The sequence below is a fragment of the Myxocyprinus asiaticus genome, chromosome 20 (assembly GCF_019703515.2).
Source record: "Myxocyprinus asiaticus isolate MX2 ecotype Aquarium Trade chromosome 20, UBuf_Myxa_2, whole genome shotgun sequence".
In the NCBI taxonomy this organism is placed as follows: domain Eukaryota; kingdom Metazoa; phylum Chordata; class Actinopteri; order Cypriniformes; family Catostomidae; genus Myxocyprinus; species Myxocyprinus asiaticus.
In genome coordinates, this window is record NC_059363.1 from 19379261 (window position 1) to 19405408 (window position 26148).

Here is a 26148-nt window from a genome sequence, read left to right on the forward strand (position 1 = left end):
ACCATACTCCAAATATGAAAACACAGGCACAGAACATGGGTGTCAGGATCCTGTCACAGCAATAAACATGATTGATAAAGCGACAGGATCCTGACAGTGACTGGTTAAATTTTCACCATCATCATATTTTTGTTATGGCTCCTGGATAAAATCAAAAAGCAAACAAAATCAAACCCCACTAGCATATATTAAGGCAAGGGTCCACTATATAATGAAGGGATATATTTACCAAGGTTTAAATGTGTTCTTAGAACAAAGGTATTTTTCATGAGTCAGGTTGGGTCATGTTGTCACGTTTTCAAGAAGGCAGGTTGTCATCATACATGTATACAATTTATTAGGTACAAAATGTTTTTTTTTTATTTATTTTTTTTGAGGGGCTACAGGGGCAGTCCTGTCTCACTTAGTGCCCTAGCTGAGATATAACATGACCTGAGAAAAATAAAAGTACATTTGATCTACTTAGTAATGAATTGTATACGTCAAACATGTAGTGAGGTAATTTTCAATTACGAGCAAGGGGACCCGGGGTTAAAGTTCTGATCTATAATTATATTTTTTTTAAGAAATCAAGATAAATTTCAACTGAACTTGACAGCCAGTTATTAGTGCATTTTCATTGTATAGACATTTTTATAATAACTTTTTTGTGTTTCAAGACAAAATGTCAAAAGTTTCTAGCGACATTAGGGTGGGTAGATGATAGAATTTTCCGTTTAAAGCAAAAGATCTGAGTTGATTGGACTGACCAAATGTAGACTTGTAAACACCAAAGTGAAAGTTCTGTCATAATTTACTCACCCTCATGTTGTTCCCATTTGACTTCTGTGAAACACAAAGATATTAGACAGCATATTAGTCTCAGTCCCCATTCACTTTCATTGCATCACTTTTATTCAATGAGATTGAATGGTGACTGAGACTGTCATTCTTCCTAACATTGCCTTTTGTGTTTCCCAGATGAAAGGATGTCAAATGGGTTTGGAACAACATGAGGGTGAGCAAATTATAACAGAATTATCATATTGAGTTGCAATGGTTAATGCTGAAGTCTCATGTCAGAACATTGGGGTAATTATGGCACTTGTGTTATAATTTTCTGCTTTTGAACAAGAGGCTTCTCGGGACAAGACTACATTTGTAGTGAGATAGAGAGGAAGAGAGACAGAGAAAGAGAAGGAGAGACAAAGAAAGAGACATTTGTCTTGTTTTAAAGTCAGAGTTTGTCTCTGGGCAGTTCAAGTCAGAGGCAGTTAAATGAGCAACAGTCTCCCGTTCTGTGTAGATTCTGGAATGCTGTCATTTGGGACCAATCAACAGCACCGTCAACCAAAGCCCTCTTTTTTTTTTTATCGGGGATAAGTCTTCCATCTAAGTCTTTCCAAGAAGAGTGCTCCCCTGGACTCCATGAGCAACACTCACACCCCGGCTCTCTGCAGCAAGCCAGTTGGTTGAGACACAAACAGAAACATAAACAGGACCCACAGATGAAATGATTTCACCATCTCCTAGCAACTATCTACATGCTTTTGTAGAGGATAAAATGAGGAGGTTTTGTAACTCCTCTAACTCTTTGCAACAAATTAAAAGCATCTTTTGAAAGGTTGTGTAAGATGACCTTTAAAGCAAAGATCCTGCGATCCATTATTCTTGATGCACTTCTAAAGGTGCATTTAGAAAATGATAAACTACTGTATGATTATTATCTGAACTAATGTATGAGTATTATATAATGCTGAATATAGGTCTGCCTTGGCCTTTGTTGTAGTTGACATTAGAAGTTTTAAATCCTCTGATGTTTGATTATAGTAATTATGATCTTATTCTTCAGATATATTCTGGGTATATCATGATACAGCTCTATTATATTTATTTATTTTTTTGCACAATAACATGCTGCTTATATTAAAAAATTAATTTCTTGATGCATTGATTTGGTATTTTCAAGAGCACACTGCTTATATCATGATGTAGCTGTAGATTTATGTTATCAACAACGTTCTGCTTTTATCAAGATAACACTCTATTTCAAAGAACCAGTGGAGGGGATTAAATAACTAAAAGTACCAACACTACTAAATTTTCAGTAGCGTGAGAGTGGTTCAGCTGTTTAAAAAATATCATAGCTTTTTTAGTAACAAGGTTATTTTTTCTACTTTTTTCTTCTGGTAGTGGTGTAGCACAACATCACTTTTCACCACTATGTTTCCACCTTAGTCATATAAATTTGGCTGTATTGTGTTACCGCTTTGGTTCCCTTTTACCCATTCTTTCCATTTTAAAGGAAAGAACAGATAAAAGTTAAACAGTTTTTTATAGCTCCATTGATTCTCTTCACACCTCTTGCACTTGTGTTTTTGTCCCGGTGAGATGCCAGCTTGTATTTGTTTGGGAATATGCCTTTAGATATATAATTACACTATTTAAGCAAATTCAATTTGTTTCTCAAAAGACTTCTCTCAGCTCTTTCTTTCCACAAATTTGTTATTTAAATATTTCTGAGACGGTTTCCTCGAGAGACTTTAATTTTCTCTTTAGTTTGTAGCTACAGCTGTGATGATTGAATTACAATGGTATGCTGAAACTAATCTGTGAGAGAGTTTTGCACAATTGAACTGTTACTTCCAGTGTGTTTGTATGTTGAAAATATCACTGGGTTACTCTTAGGTCACTTGAAAGTCTCAGTCATCAGAAAAGGATCATTGTATGATGTTTACTAATTTGACTTTATTTAGCTTATTTAGCTTATTTGGGTTAACTAACATGTTATTAAGTGTTTAATACCATCTTATAACAAAATCAGTCACATTTTGGTCTGAAAGGTTCAGAAATTTATTTTGTATTTTTTACGGGGAAACTTGCCATCTCTTAAATTAAGTCAGAAGGTTGAAATATTCAGTTCATCCTGTTGTATTCCCTGGACTTCACAAATCAGCTTATTGCATTTTGATGTGACATTTACCATTTGTGGAATTCTTTGCAGATAGCACCCAGGCTAAAACTGTCTTTTTGGTCTTCACTGCACTTTGTTAATGTAACAAGTGAGTATTAATCCTGCTATTTAATTGTCAAATAAATTTCTGGTCCTTCTACAGTAATGACAGCAATTGGAAATGATTATGTGCCAAAAGACGGGTTTTCAGTAGTAGAGAATATTCAGTGCTCACTGAATGTCTACTGAAGCACTTGTAATGTCACTAAATCCAGAGCTAATCAATCAGCTCTAGGTAAAATTGACCTGTTCTCATGGAGCTGCTCAAGAATTCCTCACTTTTTATCTGTTTTCCCATACAGTTATGTTCACTAGAACAAAAGAAAATTGCTCAAAACCGGCCAAAATGACAAGGGTCTGCCGCTTTGGAGTGTGTCTGTCAAATGTACAGTAGTAAGGTTGTCGTTTGTATGGACTATGATTGCTTTCTATGGACAAAATCATCATATATGTTTAATGCCAAAAGCATATATAAAGCATGGTGTCAATTTAATGCACTCTTGTTAATCCAGCCAAAGCATAAGCAAAAAGTGCAAACTGAATTTGAAATAGGAATGAAGCATAGTAATATACAACAATATGATTCAAGCACCGAATCCAGACATTACTACCTTCACCTCACAGTGATTTGCTTCACAGTGTTTTTTGACTCTCATTTGAATAAAGTTGGGCATTTCTCAAACTTTTAATGCTCTCACCGCTTGCTATGCTCTTCTGATAATCCCACAACTCCCACATAAATCTGACGCTCAGCTCAAATATTCCCACCAAAAAATTAAATAAATCACCCAACACTTTTCAATGGAGCTAACCAACACCTTTTTTGGAAAGCCTGATCCAACACAATCAGTACTATCAAATTTTAAAAGCGAACCCTAAATCGTTAACTTTTTTATTTCCTCAGTGCGAATTGACTCAGAAGCACAGATTCTCACAGCTCTGACTCAAAAATGAAGGAGAGTGCGTGTGTGCCCAACAAGGTTTGTTAAAATTAAATCATACAAATGTATAACAATAATATACATATATTTTTTAATAATTACAAACCTGAACCAGAACCCGATGCCATCCTGAAGTTTTACATGAAAAACTGACCTGACAGTAAGTGCTTTTCCACCATCGGACCGAATGGTTCTGAGCACTGTGTGCAACGTTCCAGTAGCATTTTCACTTGAACACAGTTTGGTACGATACGATTTCAAACTGGGCCAGGAGCTCAACACGGTTACCTAGCCAGAGTAAGTGTATGATCAAAGGGACTGCAGAGCTGCAACTGGTTTTTAAATTATGTCACACTCCAATGACTCATGGCTTAACATGGTAAATTACAAAGATATACTAATAGACATTTCTCCCCATCTCCATCTCTCTGACTCTCTTTAATTTAATAACATATGCACACAAGTTTTTAATTTCCAAAGTCAAGATCATAATCTATACCTGATACCTGATGTGTAATTTAACACATGATTTATATTGATATGATCTCATGCCCTCTCTTGCCTGTCTGAGATCATGTCTATCATTGCTTTAGGTTTGGATTTATTCAGACAGCCACACAGCTCATTATCCATGTTGTCAGTGTGATATTACAGCACAGCAAAACTGAACTGGCATCAAGAATGATCAAACACCATGTTATTTTTGTGAGCGCATGTGCACTTGATATACCTGATCGTGACTAACTTTCTGTGCACCACAGTATGTTGCAAGCTAAAACTGTTTCCTTGACAACTGACCATCATAACACTACCATCAAAAGAGATAACTTGCACCATTCTGACCTTTAGTGTGTTCTAGAACAAACTGACCAATAAGACCATCCAAGAAGGTGAGCACTTGCAAACAAATGAAATGCAAGTGGAGCTAAAACACACTAATTGAAAGCTTTCAGCATTATTGGCAATCTTCTTAGTATGTCAATATTGTATTTTGCTTTTAAATTGTTATTATTATTCTCAGTAATCCAAAAGCCTGCAGGCCTTCTTCACGCACAATAGCATGTGAACACACGCAATGTGGAAAATTGAAACAAGAGAGAAATCATTGAAAACAAAACACACTGTTTCCTTCATATGATGAATAAACTAGTGGTTTGCAACGCAAACCGTGCCTGATGGGAGAAGATGAAAGCCACTTGTCTACCATCAGGCCAAACAGGTCTCATTGTGGAACTGTGACGTGCCATTCTGTTTCATACTGATCCAGGCTCACTGACATGCTTACAGTTTCTATTATCACTGTGGTGCTGTGAAATTCAGAAATAAAAATGGACTGGCTGGGCAAGTGACCAATCGTGAGTCGCCATGTCACTACAGGTGTTCCACCAGAACTGTTGTCTGTCCTGAGTACGGTCAGGGACTGAACCTATAATGTTACAGCTAAACAGTTCAAACCTATATAGTGTTACAGAAATACAGTTGATATAAAGTTGGATTGTTAATGGACTAGTTCTCGCAAATTAAAAATTCTGTTTTTTTTTTTTTTCACCCTCATGACCTTCCAAACCTGTATGATTTTCTTTCCAACATGGAACACAAAAGCAGAATGCCAAAGCTGCTTTTTCGTACAATTAAAATTAACGGTTACCACAACCTTTCCTGGACCCAATACAATGAAAGTGTATGGGGACCAGGAAAAGCCATGGTGATCATTAAAAAGCAGCTTGGACCTTCTGCAAAATTTCTCTTTATGTGTTCCACAGAAGCAAAAAAAAAAGTAGTACAGGTTTGGAACAACATGAAAATGACATAATTGTCAGTTTTGGTAAACTTTGACACAGCTGAGTTGGAAAACGTCCTGGTTACTTGCGTAACCTCCGTTCCCTGATGGAGGGAACGAGATGTTGTGTCGATGTAGTGACACTAGGGGTCACTCTTGGGAGCCCGAGACACCTCTGGTCTTTGATAAAAGGCCAATGAAAATTGGCGAGTGGTATTTGCATACCACTTCCCCGGACATATGGGTATAAAAGGAGCTGGTATGCAACCACTCATTCAGGTTTTGTGCTGAGGAGCCGAGACAAGGTCCCAGCCATTTTAGAGGGTAGTTCAGCGTTTTGGCAGGAGGGACACAATGTCTCGTTCCCTCCATCAGGGAACGGAGGTTACGCAAGTAACCAGGACGTTCCCTATCTGTCACTCACTCGACGTTGTGTCAATGTAGTGACACTAGGGGTCCCTATACGAAACGGCGCAACTGGCTGAACTGTGTTACGTGAACTGCCGGTGTGTTACAGGCAGACCACTGTGTGCCTCATAGCCAGCGCACCAGGCTGACACGTAACCTCCCCCAACGCTGTTATGAGTGTCGAACGGCCCTTTGGGGACAAGTCGACTGCCCAAAAGATAGAGACAGGCTAGCCCAGTCGTGGCCTCTTATCCTCCTTTTTTTCCTCTCCCCCCAAAAAAAGAATTAAACGACTGGGGCCACCAAGGGGAAGACACCGCGGAGACCACACCGGGGGGGGGGGGGGGGGGGGGTATTTTGAGTGGAAATATGTCACATGGTCTTGCCGAATTTTGTCGGAAGTATGTCATGTGGAGAAGTCCCATGGTAGGTCCTTCCCTACGGGGGAGGAGTTTCTACAAGCATGGTGACTGGGGCAGAGGGGCCTCTGCCTAAGGAAGACGCAGTTTACCAACAGGGAAATGAATTAGCGGAAGATATACGTCGCATGGGGTTACCTACGGGGAACCACCACATGCGGAGCACCTATCCCAGTACAGGGCTTAGTTAGCACGTGTACTGAGCCGGCAGTGAGTTTCTCTGCAAACTCATCTGCCACAGGGCTTGGAGGAAATCATCCAGGGAACACAGTTTGTGAACACTACTGGGAGTCAACAGCGCACGTCTTCAGCTCAGGGGAGGTGAAAGGCGCTATGCGCAAGTGATACACCCGGCCAGCTGTCCCGGACTTACCTGCTTGTGCGTGCCACTACATGGGATGAAACTGGTTCCACCCGGAGATTGTAGAACTTCACAAATGTGTTGGGTGTTGCCCAGCCCGCTGCTCTGCAAATGTCTGTTAGAGAGGCACCACTGGTCAAGGCCCAGGAGGCCGCTACACCCCTGGTAGAATGGGCTCGTAGCCCTGCTGGGGGCGGCACGTCCTGGGCGTGATATGCCATTGTTATGGCGTCAATGAGCCAGTGGGCGATCCTCTGCTTGGAGACAGTGCTTCCTTTCCGCTGTCCACCAAAGCAGACAAACAGCTGCTCAGAGACTCTAAAGCTCTGCGTGCGATCCAAATAGATGTGTAAAGTGCACACTGGACACAGCAACATCAGGGCTGGGTCTGCCTCCTCCTAGGCAGCGCTTGCAGGTTCACCACCTGGTCCCTAATAGGGGTCGTGGGAACCTTGGGCACATAGCCTGGTCAGGATCTCAGGATCACGTGAGAGTAGCCCGGACCGAAATCCAGGCACGTTTCGCTGACAGAGAATGCTTGCAGGTCTCCTACCCTCTTGATGGAAGTGAGCGCAGTCAGGAGGGCAGTCTTCAAAGAGAGTGCCTTAAGCTCAGCTGACTGCAAGGGCTCAAAGGGGGCTCTCCATAGAGTCTGAAAAACTACAGAGAGGTCCCATGAGGGAACGAGGCGCGGTCTGAAGGGATTCAACCTCCTGGCGCCTCTCAGGAACCTGATGATCAGGTCGTGCTTCCCTAAGGACTTACCGTCCACTGTGTCGTGGTGTGCCGCTATAGTGGCTACATACACCTTCAAGGTGGAGGGGGACAGCCGCCCTCCCAACATCTCCTGCAGGAAGGAAAGCACCGATCCGACTGCACATCTCTGGGGGTCTTCACATCGGGAAGAACACCACTTAGCGAACAGACACCACTTAAAGGCATACAGGTGCCTCGTAGAGGGGCCCCTAGCCTGAGTGATCGCGGCCTACCACCACCGCAGGTGGTAGACCACTTAAGTCTTCTGCGTCCCATCCAGGGGCCAGACATGGAGATTCCAGAGGTCTGGTCGTGGGTGCCAGATGGTGCCCCATGTAGGGCTTTACCGGTTGTTTAGATCAGTGTTACTATCAGAAATAATTAATAATTATTTCTGTAGTTATTAATTAATATTTAAATTAATTAATTGGATCTAACTCATTAAAACCTCATATGGGACTCCAGTAAATGTAGTGTGCTATGTTTAGGAGCAAGTTTGGTTATTATCAAAGATAATTATTAATTATCAAAATCAATGAGAATCAATGTTAGCATTTTTTAATCCTTTAAATCAACAATTATCAAAGATAATCATTAATTGTTAACATCGATGAAACATTAATTAAAATTAACACTAGCTTATTGATCATTCAAACTAAATTATCAAAGATAATTATCAATTATCATAAATCAATAAAATATTAATAAGGATTAACATTGATGGAGCACCACCCTGGAATTAGGGACTAATAACCAAATAGTAAAACAGTCTCAATATTAGATTGTTTTCTTAGGAAAATCGGCATCCGAAGAATATCGATTTTCGGGAAAAAAAACAATGAATGAAGGTTTGTATCCGAGCACTGACATCCCGTCAGCATGACACAGGCGTATGCAAAACAAACCAAAACACTTCTCTTTGTAATATAAACAAAGTTTATTTATGCAGTAATATAAATTAATAATTAATACAATGCAGTCAATAAACTTCCGACTTACAACTACAAACTAAACAGTGATATGATTAGATATGGAAATCAAAATAATCCTATAACACATAAGGTGTGTGTGTGTGACTGTGTGTGTGTGTGTGTGTGTGATTAGTAAGAGAGAGAGAGAGATGATTAGGTGACAGCCCTAAAGCTGATTTCACGATAGCGGGAGAGAAAGCAGCTGTGTTCATCACTCAGAGATGTGGTTTTACAAGTGGGGCTCGTAAAAGTCCTGCGTTATTTGACTCTAATGGATGAACTCAGTTTCTGTCTCACCCGCGATGGCGAAATTGCACAATCCAATTTGGTTGGACCAAAATACAGCAAAACAAAATTGTGATAATTAATACTCTGAGTATTAATAATGAGCGGACATGGCGGTCCGTAAACTGTACAAGCAAAAACCTTGAAACACAAGAATAACATGCTATAATATCTCTGCCCAGACGTAAACCTCTTACTTGTATCGCATGAGGACACAGGTAGAATGTTTTTTCCTCCGTCCTTTAACTCTGACCCTGTTCCTTGAGGCTCGTGTGATGACGGGAGGCCGTTTCCTCGCTCTGTTGGCGGGCGGTACGGCTGTTGATTGTCAGCGGGCGGTACGGCTGTTGATTCTCGGCGGGCTGGCGGAGAACTCAGAAATGTCGACTTGATCGAAAATGGAAGAGAAATCTTTAATCTCTTCACTTCTGTAGGCAAACGGATGAAGATGTGAATTGCTTGGCGGTCTCCTTCGGATCCGTTAGAGTGTTCGGTTGAACACAGAGTAATCTCAACTCGTCCAGCAAGATGGAGATTGTATGGCTACAGTTTCATGTCAGACATTACTTCCTTGTGCCACGAGGTTGCACCGGAGAGCAGCAAAAGCTACGTCTATATTCGGTGAACAAAGTCGCTGGAAGTGAATTCTGGACGCATTTCAGAATTATTTAAACTCCTGATGATGTCATGTTTGAGGGACGTTCTGTTGTGTGCCTCATCCAATAGGAGTTGAGAGCTCGATCCTTTAGTGAGCAAGGCTTCATGGATCTGTAGTCTGTTTTGGACTCCCTTTGTTTGATTTTGGCCCGATTTTTATCAGTAAAATTTACGACTTAGAAGGTGGGGGCTTGAGTTATGTTTTTACGACTGTGTTAGGCCTGCCTTTGTCTTCTATCTGAATACATGAAGCCCAACACCCATCCCTGAGAAAGAAGGTCCTTCCTCAGGGGAATTCGCCGGGGGTGGGCTGTCGCGAGGAGCGTGAGGTCCGAGAACCACGTCTGGGTGGGCCAGTAGGGTGCTACCAGGACGACCTGCTCCTTGTCCTCCCTGACCTTGTACAGGGTCTCTGCAAGTAGGCTCACTGGGGAAAACGCATATTTGCGAAGTCCAGGGAGCCAGCTGTGTGCCAGCGTGTCTATACCGAGAGGTGCCTCGGTCAGGGCGTACCAGAGCGGGCAGTGGGAGGATTCTTGGAAGGCGAACAGGTCTACCTGTGCCTGCCCGAATCGACTCCAAATCAGCTGGACCACCTGAGGGTGGAGTCTCCACTCTCCCCTGAGGGTAACCTGCCATGACAGCATGTCTGCTGCAGTGTTGAGGTCGCCCAGGATGTGAGTGGCTCGCAGCGACTTGAGGTGTTGCTGACTCCAGAGGAGGAGACGACAGGCGAGTTGTGACATGCAACGGGAGCGCGGACCGCCTTGATGGTTGACATATGCTTCCGTTGCCATGTTGTCTGTCCGAACTAACACATGCTTGCCCTGAATCAATGGCCAAAGCCTCTGCAGGGTGAGCAGAATTGCCAGCAACTCGAGGCAGTTGATGTGCAAACGCAGCCGTGGGCCTGTCCATGAGCTGGCGACTGCGTGCCCATTGCATACAGTGCCCCAGCCCGTTTTGGAGGTGCCTGTCATAACTACGACACACCTGGAGACCTGCTCTAGGGGAACACCTGCCCGTAGAAACGTGAGGTCGGTCCAAGGGCTGAAGAGGCGGTAACAGATCGGCATGATGGCCACGCGATGTGTCCCGTGGCGCCATGCCCATCTCGGGACTCGAGTCTGAAGCCAGTGCTGAAGTGGTCTCATATGCATCAACTCGAGCGGAGTGGCCACCACTGAGGATGCCATATGCCCCAGGAGCCTTTGAAAGAGTTTCAGTGGAACCGCTGTCTTCTGTCTGAATGCCTTCAAACAGGTCAGCACCGACTGTGCGCGCTCGCTCGTGAGACGTGCTGTCAACGAGACTGAGTCCAACTCCAAGCCGAGAAAAGAGATGCTCTGAACCGGGAGGAGCTTGTTCTTTTCCCAGTTGACCCGAAACCCTAGTCGGCTGAGGTGCAAGAGCACCAGGTCCCTATGTGCACACAACACATCCCGAGAGTGAGCTAGGATTAGCCAGTCGTTGAGATGCAAATGCCCACTTCCCTTAGCGGGGCAAGGGCTGCCTCTGCGACCTTCGTGAAGACGTGAGGGGACAAGGACAGGTCGAAAGGGAGGACCTTGTACTGATACGCCTGACCCTTGAATGCAAACCCCAGGAAGGGTCTGTGTCGAGGTAGAAATGAGACGTGGAAGTATGCGTCCTTCAGGTCTACCGCCGCGAACCAATCTTGATGCCGGACGCTCGCTAGAATGTGTCTTTGCATCAGCATCTTGAACAGGAGTCTGTGTAATGCCCAGTTCATTACTTGCAGGTCCAAGATTGGCCGCAACCCACCGCCTTTTTTCGGTACAATGAAGTAGGGGCTGTAAAACCCCTTCTTCATCTCGGCCGGATGGACAGGCTCTATCGCATCCTTCCGTAGGAGGGTAGCAATCTCCATGCACAAGGTAGCAGCATTCTCGCCCTTCACCGAGGTGAAGTGGATGCCGCTGACCCTGGGCGGACGCCTGGCGAAGTGAATCGCGTAGCCAGACCAACCATCGCGACGGGTTGGAAAGCGCAAGCCACGCGTCCAAGCTCCGGGCGAGGGGGACCAAGGGGACAATCTCGTCGGACGTACTGGCGGGTGGGGCCTCGCGGCGGGACGGAGCCTGAGGTGCCACACCGTGTTGTGGCCATGCTGAGTTCAGGGACATCGAAGTACTTACCTGACTCCTTGTGACCACCCCCGGAACAGCCTGGGATGGGTGAGGAAGAGGCCTGTCCTCATGACCCGTGGAGATTGTCACATCGGGGGCGAATTTGTGCCACAGCTGGGCGCTCAGGGGCGGGGAGACCGCCGCTGGAGCACCAAACCTGCCAAAATGGAGTGGTGGATGGTGGTCATGATGACGGCCACGCACACCGGGTATGTGACCCAGGGAACAAGGAAACCGCTCTTGCTGAACTCTTGGGTACTGCAGCCACTTGGGCATGTGATGCAATTAAATGCAAAGGTAACAAAAGATTCTCCTCCCAGCCCTCCACCGGGGGATGGAGTGGTCTGCTTACCAGCTCCAGAGCAGTGGGTTTCGTCGTCCCTGGGTCGTCCGTCTCAGGGGCGCTTCAAAGCCTTTCACGGGTTCTTGGCGGCCTTGAGACGGGTGGCGTCTGCTTCCTGCGGTGGGCTCCACACCGGGGCCGGGCCGCAGGGGTGGGCTGCGGTGGAGTCGGTACAGTCACCGCAGGGAGACGCCCATGGCGATGAGCAGACGGGGTGTGGATGTGCCTGATAACCTTCCGTCTGCTGCTTTACCGCTGAGAACTGCTGGGCAAAGTCCTCGACGGTGTCGCCGGACTGGCCAACCTGGGAAATGGGGGCACCAAGGAACCGTGCCTTGTTGGCCTCTCCCATCTCTACCAGGTTGAGCCAAAGGTGGCGCTCCTGGACCACCAAGGTTGACATCGCCCACCCAAGAGACAGCGCCGTGACCTTCGTCGCCCGGAGAGCGAGGTCGGTCACCGAGCGCAGCTCCTGCATCAATCACGGGGCGGAACTACCCTCGTGCAGTTCCTTTAGTACCTTGGCCTGGTCCTGAGGACCTTGGTCCAGTGAGGGCGGGGGAGCTGAAAGATCAGGACCGGGCAGTAAAAGGTGCCTCCCACGACATTGTCAGCTCCTCATGCACTTCCGGGAAGAAAGGAACGGGGCGGGGCGTGGCTGTGAGCGGTGCCACGAGGGTTCAGGGGAGAGCGGAGGGTTCCACTCTAGCCCGACGGGAAAGCATGTCCGTCATTTCCGCGTCCCATTGGGGTCCCCAAATCGCCCCCAGTGCTAGCCGCACTGACCTCATACCCATAGGTGGAAGGACCAAGGCGGGGAGCCTCAACGTCGAGTGAGTGACAGATAGGGAACAGCAACTATCTGTTTCGTCAGCAACCTCTCAAGACAATTCAATTTAAACTCTGCTCTGTTGTCAGCAAAGACAAAATTAGCTGTCAAAATACCCTGAAATCTGCACCTGCACTAAACATTTTCTGCTCATATTAATGATCCTTATCAGACATTACAGTTTTTCTTCCTTTATATTGACAGGTGCTTGGAAGTGTTGTATTTATTCTCATTATAAGTATACTCACTACATCCATAAGTAATGGATACAGAAAGAAAAAAGCAAAATAAATAGAGCAATTTTTTTTCTGCTGCATAAATCTTACAAAATTTCTCTTCACATTTTGACAGTATCAGTGTCATTCTATGAAAATACAGTGGGGTTCAAAACTAAATCCAAACTGAAAATCCAGGATTCAAATTAAAAATTTCACCTGGACATGAACAATTTTTTTTTCTTCATTTTGACAAATTTAGAACAGAGAATCTTTTTGATGCAAAATTAATTAGAAATATTTAAGATTCTCTTCTAGACCACTAATAAAATAAGCAAATTTTTGACATTGACCGTGTTAATTCCTTTGTATAAAAGAAAGGTCAGATTTTCTTGCCTTTATTGAAGCACACAAGATGCTTTTTGAAACATTCTCAAATCATGCTGGAATAACATGGATCGTCAGGTTTTGTGCAAACTTGTTGAGTCTAAACAGCTCAAGTGCATGCAGTCATTGGAGCAAAAGGAGGACATACCTAATATTAAAACATTCTGAAACTAATGTTTAAAAAAATATATATATATTTATATATATTATTCCACTTTTCACTCAAATTGTTGTGCTGATAATATAATTTATGATGAAAATAAGCTGGGAAATACAACAGAAAAAAAAAAAATATATGAGTAATTTTGCCAGTTGTCTCAATCTTTTCGTCCCCTCTGTAATTCCATTTTAAATCTTCAACACAAGACCATAAAATGGTTACAGTTAAGTTAAAGAATTACTGCATTTTTTATTTATTTATTTATTTTATGATTTCTTTATTTCTGTTATTAGACCTTGGGCCCTCATTCTCATCTCTTATCTTGACCTTCTTAGAGAGGACAGTTCTTGTGTCCTGCCTAAAGAAGGATGTTAGAAAGCTCCATGAGGCCTTGACAGACGATTAAGCCATCAAAAAGCCTCTTCATCAGACTGAACACAAAGTGATGTGACAGCCATGATGGGCAAAGAAACTGTTTTTTAATGGTGTTCAGCTGTCCATGTGTTCCTGTCACATGTCATATGGTACTAGTGTTACAGAGTCCAATCTCTGATGCAGGAGATAGTCTTGGAGAGTTAAACAGCTAGTTCTGTGAATGAAATAATGATGGAACAATTACATTTGAATTTCACTGAAGTTCCTTTAAAAAGTATTCTCTCTGGAAACTCTTCTCAAGTCAAAGATGAGCCTTAAAATGTTCAGTTAAGGCTTATTTGATCTAAATGTATCTTTTGAACATTTTAAAGGAATAGTTCACCCAAAAATGAAAATTATTTCATCATTTGCTAACTTTCATGTCATTCCAACCTTGTTTTATTTTATTTTTTTCTTTCCAAACATAAAATTAGATGTTGGGAAGAATGTCCAAGTTGTTCTTTTCCATAAAATGAAAGTGAATAGTTTTTAACAATGGCATGTTCCAAAATGACAATAAAACACCATGAAAGTATTAGAAAAGTAGTCCATGTAATCATGTGCTATATTCCAATCTTCTGTAGCCTTACGATAACTTAACTTTACTCACTGAATTCCCCTCTAACCAGTCTTTTTCTCTTCTTTTTACATTCTCTCTCTTTCAGATGTGCGTGGGCTACGTGGGTTTCTGGACCAGGCATCTCGGATGGGTTTGGACGTGTCTCTCCAGCAGGTTGATCGGAACGTGACAAAGGTCTTCTCCACCTTGTTTAGCACCATGAGGATGGAGGAGCTGAACCGTTACCGGGACACGCTCAGACGGGCCATCCTGCTGCTCAGTCCCCGCACTGCACAGGTCTTCATTCACCAGGTAGGGGTCACCATGACAACAGCTCAGAAGCGATACAATCTGGAGATGCTGTTACACACTAAAAAATGTTGGGTTGAAATAACCCAAATTGGGTTGTTTTGCAACCCACAGCTGGGTCAAATATGGACAAACCCAACCATGGGTTATTTTGACCCAGCATGTTGGGTTGTAAAACCAACCCAACTCTATAGGTTAATTGTCTAACCCATCTTATGGGTAGTGATAATCTTTTGCTTGGTTGAAACAACCCAGTGTGTAGGTAATGTGTTTCAAGCTGTGTATGAATGGTTTGAAAGGACCATATCAGTATCCTGCAGTTTTTGTGAATGTATAAAAACTCAGGTATACTTTGCATTACTGCAGAGTATGTCATAGTTTATATTTTACTACCTTCCATTATTGTAACTATATACAGACAAAAAATATAAAGTGTATTTCATAGAGAAAGCATATCATTATATTTTCATTCCAATTGAACAATAAAACAGCATATAAACCATCTCAATTCATCAAATTTCTGTTCACAAATCTTTAAAAAAAAAAATTACATTAATAGCTTTGTTTCAAAAGTACATTAACATTACTACAATAAGGTAAACATAAAGTTGCACAAGAACACAGTGGCACAAATATAAAAATGCATTATCAGCTTGGTCAAATTTAAGTCTGCAACCAGCTGGTGAAGATATTGGAGCATCAGACAGCTAAAAAGACTAAGATGTATATAAAAAATTATTAAGGTAGGTTTGACAACTTTCTTATTCATACAAACTCACATAACAAATGTTGTGGTTCCAGTACTGCTTAGCATGAAAAATAACCATGCAACATTCTTATTGAAGGGGATTCAGTTCCTGGGAGTTTGTAGACAACGGTCTGCAGAAACTCCCACACTGGTGCACACTGCTTTGGGAAACGAATGTCCAAAATATAAAAAAGTTTAAAGCATGTGTCCACAGCACCAAGGAGAGTGTTTTGCTGTAGTGCCTGTCTGCCAACAACAACAAAGGCTTGATGGCACTGACTGTTGTCTCTGAGGCCAAGGACAGAGGGGATGGGTTTAGCGATCTCAGCCTCCCCTAAGTATTCAACCATGTTGGTCCCAACCTGTTAAGAACAGAAGAAAAACTTACAAGAATGCATGAGAAGAACATACAACACACTATAGATGCATCATGCAGCATTATTATACAATATCAATCATCATCATTATTTTATATATCACGCAGCTGACTCAAATTACCTTCTAATTTAATTTACATAAGCATAGTCTTTTAAGTCATGAAATTAGTAATGTCACGATGTCCAGGACCAGATAGTCATTGCATCACCTTGTCCTTCATTCCATATACCCCGTCTCTTCATGCCATTAACTCTGTCATTTCAGATCATGCCACTCTCCCCTACCATGCAGTAACCCAAGTTTTCCTGCTCCCTGCATCACCTGATCTCACCACCTACCTGCACACTTGTCCCTCACTTCCTAATCACTATCCCTTATATACACACACACACACACACACACACACACAGGCCCATTCCTTTTGTTCTCTGTCAGATCGTCAAATAAACTACTCAGTCTTTGCGTTCCAGTGTTCCACCTTTGTTCCCGTTTTCCTGGTTTTGACCTTGCCTGTTCCTGATTCCTGTCTGCCTGTTCCTTGTCTGATTTGCCTGATTTGTTCGCCTTCGCTGACTGAACACCTGCTGACGATCTATAGTATTGTACTTTCTTTGATCCTACCTGCCTGTCTCCAAGTATTGCTTTTGAGTCCTGTTCTGATTCTGAGCCGTGACAAGTACAGCATTTGACACTTTGCACAAGGTAGTTTGAGATGAGTATTGATGTATTTAGCCATTTTAGGTTGCTGTTAGTATGGTTTGCAAAGTGATGTGTGCAGTACTACGTTACTTACATGCTTGAATTCAATGAAAGACTTTTTCTTCCAAACTTGTTTTGAACATTTTCTTCCCACTTTTGTAGACAGGGGTTGGCAAGATCACAGGAAGCAGTCTGAGTGCAACATCATTTTGGGCTTCTGTGTGGAGTAATATTTTGTATCATTTAGTAATTTTATTGTCATTATACTAAGCAACAACTATCAACTCTTGTATTCCCAACTGTACCTGGAGGCAAATTGTCTATGTTGGAGAGAAGCTCCTGAGCCTTCCTCTCCTGGCTGGTGAAGCACAGGATTTTGTCTTTAAAACTCAAGGTCCACATTGCAAATAGCCTCTCCGCATGGTCGGGGATCAACACGAGAAGTCTTGTGAAATCTGAAAATGACAAATCAGTAGTGCATTAACTTCCAGTAAAAATTTCAAAGGCAATCCCCTGTCTTCAGCCTTTATTTAAAGAGTGTTTAACCCAGTAGCTGTGCAGCTATACAACTATAAGAGGCAGGTTTCTATTGCTGTAGCCCTTCACTTGTGATGATGTCATAATTTGCACTGTGCAATGATGTCATGGGTGTGTTTACATTCCGTGGATTGCACATATTTTTTTTTTTTCAGAGGATGGGCTATAGAAAAAAAAAAAAAAAAAAAAAAAATTTAAAAAAAGAATTCAGGCAAAGGTCACACATCATTACAATACAGATTTGCACGATAGCACGTATGCTTTCAGTGGCGGCAGGCAGCAGCTTCACTGATGCATATAACGTGTTTGTTTTTGACGTGATGCGACGCTCGCGTCAGGTGTTTATTGACTTTGAACAAATTATTGATGACTCACATAAGTCACATATTTCAGACTAAAACTTTGAATTTTGACCAAAGGAGACATTTGAATCATTCAAAAAGCAGAAAAAAACAGAATAACAAACTTAATCACGATCCAGTGGGTATTACAGACTAGCAAACCAAAGCTGACGAAGTTAATGTCATGTGAACTGTCCTATTTTGCATACTTCTGCATTTTCTAGTGTACAGTAATGGTTTTATAGATTAAAAACATTGATACAAACCTCGTTTCTCCAAACAAATCCAACAATTTGTCCTCGCTGAAAACCGCTCCCTCCTGAGGCGATTCAAAAAGCCTGCGTCAGGTAACTAAAGCGTTGAGTTGATTTGAGACAGGAGTTGGGCTGATGTGTCGAGGTTGGGGGAGGGGTGCACTGTTTGAACTGTCAGTGAAAATGACCCAATGACTGGGTTACACATAAAACTACCCAACACTGAGAAAATAACCCAATAAAATGACCCAAACGGCTCAACCCAGAGTTTGGGTAGAAAAAATAACCCAACATTTTTTATAGTGTATTCAACACATTTTTGTAAAAGGAATGACACCATTTTATAATTCAATCACACCTGCTCCGGTATTTTGGTGAGCTGCAAAAGTGTGTTGATGTATTTGTGTGTGTGTTTTCAAATTAGATTGAAAAAACATTGATTCTAGAATGACTAATGTCTTTATTTATCTTCTAGAAATGCTAGAATTTTTATGTTTGATTATTTAGCTGAATTAATTAGCTTAATTCAAGAACAATAGAAGTCAATGTAAAGTCCCTTTTTAGATAGGTAGCTAAAGTGTTTCTGTAGTCTATTGAGTCTATGACAGTAACAAGCTATAGCATTGTTTATTGTTTGCTAATAAAAAGTCATTTTTGACTGAAGCTTTAGCTGGAGGCACATAGACTATTGTACCAAATGGGCTGGAAAATACCTAAAGTGGCTGATCCTGTACAGTCCACTCTGTTCAACTGTAATATCTGCAAAATGATCTGAACACGATTGAAGAAGGAGATAATCGTGTTGAAATTAGCTACTTAACTCAACTACACTGTCACCATTGTGAACATTCCTGTCCTCAAAAGCATTGTTGTAAGGGGTGTGAAGTATTTGGAAAAGCATTGACTCTGGGATGAAGGCTTGTGCTGGTGTTTGGAAGGTTGTTTGTTTGAATCCTAATAGGGATGTGAGGGATTATGACCAAATGCCAAGGGGCTGTTCATATCTAAATCCCTCACACTACTGTGGTAACTGCTGCGGGGCTCTTAAGCACGAGACACTCCCAGCTATGCTATTACAGTCCCAAACTTCTTGCAAGACATTTCTGATACCTACACAGACTTATTTTATTTAAATTGGACATACAAATGTGGGTAAAAAATTACTCGACTAAGTTTGACTATAATTTTGAAGTGTTCTTTTCTTCTGACACTCCAGGTATTCCTCAATTAAGGTGCCTTTGACCATGTGAACAGTCATTTCTAACATTTATTTATTTATTTTTATAAGAGAGTTTGCATCACTACTTATTTAATGCATATGTGGGTCCTGACCCACTTGTGTTTATTATGGTATTCAATGCACTTTTATGTAATTCCTTCAAACCATATTTTATGTAATTAAACAATTAAAATTGTTAAATGCCATGCTCATTTTCTTATTTATGTGTAGGATGCAAGTATAGCAAGTTGTCATTCAGTTGGTGCTTTTATCTAAAGTGCATAACACTTTAGCTAGTACAGGGACAGTCCCCATGGAGCAACCTGAGGTTAGATGCCTAATTCATGGCAAGGGCACAATGGTAATAGCTCCAAGACCACTTCTCAGTGTGTTTGAACCTGCAACTTTTATTTTTTCAAAATGCATCAACAAATATTCAGTAACTACATTGAGTAATAAAGCAATATAGAGTACAAAAGGTTGTCATTTTACAAGTTTATTGCTAAATTGCTTGTAAAATAATAATAATAATAATAATAATAATAATAATAATAATAATAATAATACTGTACTAGTCCATTGTACTTATATAAACGTTATTGTGTGGGCAGAGTTGTTGAGATATTTCATATTTTACCGCCAAACATGGAAATAGCATGTATTTCTGTTATATAGCCTTTTTAATAATGTCATCTAAAACTCTTGCAGGATTGCAGGATGACGATTATGGTTGTTTTCTGTTTTCTGATTATGGACTGTTGACTGTCGAGAATGAGTATCTTGGTTGTATTAATGTACATCACTTCTATAACTGTGTAAAAATGTCTATTTCAGTGTTGTTTTCATTTGTAAACATAATCCAATTCCTCTGGGCCTGGGCAGCTGGCCTCCAGGTAATAATAATATTAATAATTTCAATGTATATAGGGCTTTTCATTTTCAAGGCACTGGATGAAGGAAAACTAATGCGGCAGAAAAGCTTGCTGGTGAAAATGGGTTTTTAGATCTTTCTTGAAGGTTTCAAGACATTCTTTATTATGGAGATGAGAAGGCAGTGAGTTCCACAGATGAGGACCATAGACTGAGAAGGAACGGTCACCCATGGTACAGAGTCTTGTTCTGGGGACATGGAGAACTGAGTTCACGGTTGACCTTTATAAGTGAGCTGAGGTTTGGGCAGCTATGAGCTCAGTCAAATAGGAAGGTCCCAGGCCATGTAGGGATTTAAACACTAACACGAGCACCTGATAGTCCACTCTGGATTTAACAGGAAGCTAGTGTAATTTTTCCAAGATTGGAGTGATGTGTGCAGAACTTTTTGTTCTGGTGAGAATTCTGACAGCGCTGTTTTGAAGCAGTTTGTGTAGGTCTTTCCCTGGCAGGCCACTTAGGACAGCATTACAGTAATCGAGACGCGAGAACACAAATGAATGGACAAGCTTCTCAGAGTCAGAAAAGGTGAGTGATGGCCTTAGCCGAGAGATGTTTTTTAGATGAAAGTAAGAGGTCTTGCACATCACTTTTATGTGATCACCTCTGATTCAACACTTCACAGTCAATCTGGGAGTATTTCAGTATCTTCAGAGCATATTTATTTATAATTTATAACACAATTTATTTGGGAATCCAGTACAATAAAAAGGCTAAAGAAATGGAGGATACATTGAAACAGATATCGTAATTTGTCATTCATACTTTCAATTTACGAATTTCAGCTGAGGGGTAATGTAAGGTGTGGGGCTCTTAGTTGAGATCTTCACATGCTGATTACTTTAATGTCTCTCACATATCCATGCTTAAACCTTTGCTGCTCAGCGAATAAGGAATGAAAGTGAGAGTCTGTCTCTTCTGATCATTAAAGTATGTGCGTGTCTCTGTGTGAATACACTGTGTCTGTGCAGATCGAATTAATTGGAAAATTGATTCATAAATAAAGCAAATGCTGTTTTTTTTTTTTTTTTTTTTTTTACTGTTTTGTTTTAGCTTTAGTCAATCTATAGTCATTTAATGCACTTTATATAAAAACAGATGAAGTCTGTGGTTTGCCCCTGTTCAGCTAGCTATGTAAACGTGTTTGTCTCCACACACTTTCCCTTCTTGAGATTGAATCTGGGGCCAGTATGGACCGCGTTTCCCTACCTCCCCTACTGTCCTGGTGATTATCAGGGTGACAGCTGAGGGGTCGAGTTCTTTAGAAGGAGCAAAGCATCCCAGAAATTCTCTGCTATAGTCAAAAAAGTCTAAATTGAGCATTGAGCGGTGGATGGGATGAGCTTGCCATGCCATATCTCTCTTGCTCTAAACCCTGCAGGCAGTAATTCACTCTTATCTGAATAACCTTGTCTGTTTGTGGAAGTCTTGTATATGTGTTTATTTCCTCAGTGATTTGCTGCTCGGAGACATGGTCAGATAAACAGTTGGTTGTGTCAGTCACCGGTTGCGGGAGAGCTGCTATCTGTGTTCAAGGGAGGCTCTCCTTGCTCAATTTCCTCCATGGTGCACTGTATAATTCTTACAGCCATTACTACTGCTGTGCATTAGAGCGAGTGTGTCAGCCTGTCAGGAGCTTGCAGAGACAGGAGGAAAATAACAAGGACACAAGGTACATTCATGGCATAACATACAGGCTATCATTTGAATAGCTATCCACTTATGTACGTAGACACATGTGTTTCCTGACTCCGAGCACAAACCATCATAGAATGTCCAGTAAGTTTCAGGATACAAATATTGAAATGTCTTGCATACAGTCTCAAAGCTAGGCTTCTCGTAGATTAAACACACGGATGCATCTGATGTCCTAACCACCATTCATTCCCAAGGAGCCAATGGTCCATTATCTGGCTATAGCCAAATTATTCTGGCTTGACCTGAAGTCACACTATTGTGATACACGGTGTAAAGGGCTAAATGGAGGGTGAAGCAGCACACAAAAGGGATTGTTTTTACTCCAAGGCTTGTTTACCCCATGGCAGGGTCCCTAATGTCATGGAAATCTTCAGTGATTTTTAAAATTGTAATTTCTAGGCCTGGAAAAGTCATGGAAATGATTAAACTCTTAAAATGTAATAGAAATTTGTGTAGTGGGTACATTTTCTAGTTATGATTTGCTGTCAAATATTAATCGGCTAGAAATTGCTCTTTGCGAGTGCAAAAAAAAGTGGTCAAAAAAATGTTTGCTTGTTTTTTGGTAACTATACAGTAGGCCTACATTTTTCTCTTAAATAAAACATTTTGACTGGGTTTGTATAATTACAGAACTTCTAAAAAATAGTATAAATACAAAAGTGCTTGCATGAGCAATGTTAATATATAATAGCTCACCCTCCTTGGTTCAAACCAGTACAACTATTTTTCATCCATGAAACTCAAGATTGAGGGATGAGAGGATTGTGATTGTGACTGTCAAGCTCCAAAAGCATGTAAAATCACCATAAGAGACATCTGTATCACTTGTGCTTTATATTTCGTATCTACTAAAGCCATAAGATAGCTGTGCAAATAGTTGTGTGCAGAACTGCCTGAAATGTAAGTTTCACTAAAATCTTCCTCTTCACCCATTTGAATCTGGTACGCAAGCTGAAGCTGGTTACTTTTGGATTACTTATGGCATGTTTTGACAACATGATCACACGGGAAGTCGGCATGCTGTTTCCGAAAATTCCGGTACCCTAGGATTGGCAACAGTATGCTGACTCACTGACATGCCCTATCTCCCATCGGACATATTTGGAATAGCTCAGTACCAAATACTTTCCCTTGTGGCATGACTGGTAGCACATTGTATCAGTTGCATGGGAGACCACAGTTCAATCCCCATTCAAACAAGTAAGTAATCATGTTTGTATGAACTAACATGAGTGTGATAAGAAGGTTGCATTTTTATCCCTAACATTGCAATTTGTCTCTGCTAATGGTTAGGGTTAGATTTGGGTTTTGGTTAGGGGTAAATTAAATTAAATAAGCATTTCTCTGCACTGTTTTACACCTTGTTTAGCTGAAAACAATTCTTTTTACAACTGGCTTCTGGCAACCTCTCCTGGATATAAATGGATGTCACAATTTTTTTTATGCTCTGAAACAATTACCACTTTAGCCTCTGGAGGCAGTGTTTTCAAATTCGGTCAATGTATACCTATTTTGACTAAAGAAAAATCGGCACACACTTGCTGATTTTTATGTACTAATTTGCTTTTTGACTTGGGCCTGTAAACAGTTACCCAGAACACCCTAGCAACCACAAAGCAACGTGCTCAAAACAACTCAGAACACCTCAGCAACTTCATAGCAAAGTCTTAGCAGCCAATATAATTGTGGTAGTGATGTTTGCACGGGCAAGCACAACTAATATTTTCTTCTGAAAATTTAAACATCTACAGTTGTGCTTGAAAGTTTGTGAACCCTTTAGAATGTTCTATATTTCTGCATAAATATGACCTAAAACATCATCAGATTTTCACACAAGTCCTAAAAGTAGATAAAGAGAACCCAATTAAACAAATGAGACAAAAATATTATACATGGTCATTTATTTATTGAGGAAAATTATCCAATATTACATATCTGTGAGTGGAGTATGTGAACCTCTAGGATTAGCAGTTAATTTGAAGGTGAAATTAGAGTCAGGTGTTTTCAAACAATGGGATGACAATCAGGTGTGAGTGGGTGCCCCGTTTTATTTAAAGAACAGGGATCTATCAAAGTCTGATCTTCACAACACATGTTTGTGGAAGTGTATCATGGCACAAACAAAGGAGATTTCTGAGGACCTCAGAAAAAGAGTTGTTGATGCTCATCAGGCTGAAAAGGGTTACAAAAACATCTCTAAAGAGTTTGGACTCCACCAATCCACAGTCAGACAGATTGTGTACAAATGGAGGAAATTCAAGACCATTGTTACCCTCCCCAGGAGTGGTCGACCACCAAAGATCACTCCAAGAACTAGGCGTGTAATAGTCCGCAAGGTCACTGATACACATACAAGGGTACACATACTTTCAAGCACCACTGTATGTTTTTTATTTTATTTTTTTATTATTAGTATTATTTTATTACAGATAAGATTATTCTTTGAGAATCTGCACAGCTAGGGTTTGCTTTTATTTATTTTAATGAGTCAGCTTTTATACAGTTGTGTTGAGACATATGTGTTTTTTATGATACCATTCCCACCACACATAAAGATAATTTGCGAACAACACACTTACACTCCTAGCATATTTGTATGGTCTTGTTATGACTGAGTGGTTTTGCCTCCCTTTTCTGCACACACACACATTTAGGCTACAGATGAACATACATACACACCCTATCTGCTTCACATCACACAAAGTCAACCCTAATGAGACACCATGGATAATTACCCACATCCAGTTGTATTTTCAAGATTCAAATATTAAAACACCAATGAACACTCCCGACGTACTGATTAAAAAAGGGAGGGTGGATAAGAACTAATTAAACACTCACAGAATGCCAGTGAGTCACAAGCTCCTCAGTTGCTTCAGTCTGCAAGTCTTTGTTTTTGTCAGGAGTATTAGGAAGGGAGGATTTTATTTTATTATTTTGTTTATCTATGCATGCAAATGCTTCTGTGTATTTCATTTACAATGTAAGAAAGTCTCAGCAGAAAGAATATCTGCAAAAACAAATTTCATACTTTGGTGATGCCATAATGAGTTCGGAAATAAAATCGTTATGATGTTTAAATGAAAGTGATATTCCTCTAAACCAGTGGTGAATTCTCAGGGCCAGCAAAGCCTTCTCTGCTGGCCTAACATGACAAATAAATAAATATTTTTCATCCTTTCAATCTCAGTCACCTTTTTGCCTATGTATTCTTAATCGCTTTCCACTCTTAATTAATCTACAAACAAATACAAAAATAAAAATAAAAAAAACAAGTTTATCCAGTCAGAATTTATTCCTTGATGCTTACAACCAAAGTGTGACAACTGTTTCACATGCCCGAAGCAGCACGTAAGTTTGAGCTCAACCCCCTCAGGCCTTCAGAATTTCTACAGAATCCCTCAAAATAAATGAGCAACTAAAGTCAGATTGTCCGATTCATCAGCCAACCAGATTGATTTATTTGTTCTTGGTGGGTGTGGTCTTTTGGATATGTCCCGGTCAAGGCCCTCTAGCTGGTCTTGAGTGACGCAATCACGCTTTAAGTGATGTACGTAATTTGAAAGCGAAGAGCATGAGATCGTCATCACTGCCACATCACCACTGAGAAAGAGATTCTTGTGGATTTAAAAACACGAGATGTTCTGCATGACCGTGTGATTGCTTAATTTATTAAACAGGAAAGGAGGACTGATTTTCACTTCAAGTAAATTGGTAAGTGCTTTTTGCATATAGTGACATCAGGAGTTTTCTAAGTGTAAATTAGGCTGCTGGAGCATTCAGTGTCGGATCAAGTTTTGAAATGTAGTGCTGCGTTCCATTCAACTCGGAAAGTCAGATTTTACAACATCCTACTAGGAAAAGTGCAATGGAATGCATCTTTAAGTCAGAATTACAACTTGTAGGCTCCTGCAGAAATTCTCGACTCCGATTTCGCCAAGATGCAGGGGCATGGTGTCACATAAACATGTCCACACTCAGGGAGATATACAAAGTAAGTGATAAACATTCACTTTATTAAGTAATATCGATAAATGAGTTTGTTTCCACATTACATGATATTAAAGCTTGTTTAACAAACGCCTGCAGAAACAGGTGTATAAAACATTATAATCTCTTTTGATAATCATACACCTGAAGCACAAATGCTAGCGCTGCAGCATTGTTTATCAGCTGGGTTGCTAGGAGACATCTCTAGTGAGAGTCAAACCCCTGCTAAGCTAACGGGAGCATTGGAGTTCCGAATATCAGGGAATTAAATGCATTTATGGTCGGAGATATCAAGTAGGAATATCCCACATCCAACTTGAATGGAACGCAGCATAACCGTGTACCCTGACTAAACGAAATTTATTGCAAGCAACATTTAAATCGCAAATATTATTAGATAGATTTTTCCAGGTATTAT

The 26148-nt window shown here is 41.2% G+C and overlaps 1 protein-coding gene across 2 annotated transcripts in view; it reads left to right on the forward strand.

Annotated features, from left to right (window-relative positions):
• LOC127410649 (glutamate receptor ionotropic, delta-1-like) overlaps positions 1–26148 on the forward strand; it is a 465032-nt gene that overhangs the window by 290507 nt on the left and 148377 nt on the right. For both annotated transcript variants that reach the window (XM_051645766.1, XM_051645767.1), the window contains exon 4: positions 14734–14939. In XM_051645766.1, the coding sequence (XP_051501726.1) occupies positions 14734–14939 (206 nt within the window). The remainder of the gene's footprint in view (positions 1–14733; positions 14940–26148) is intronic.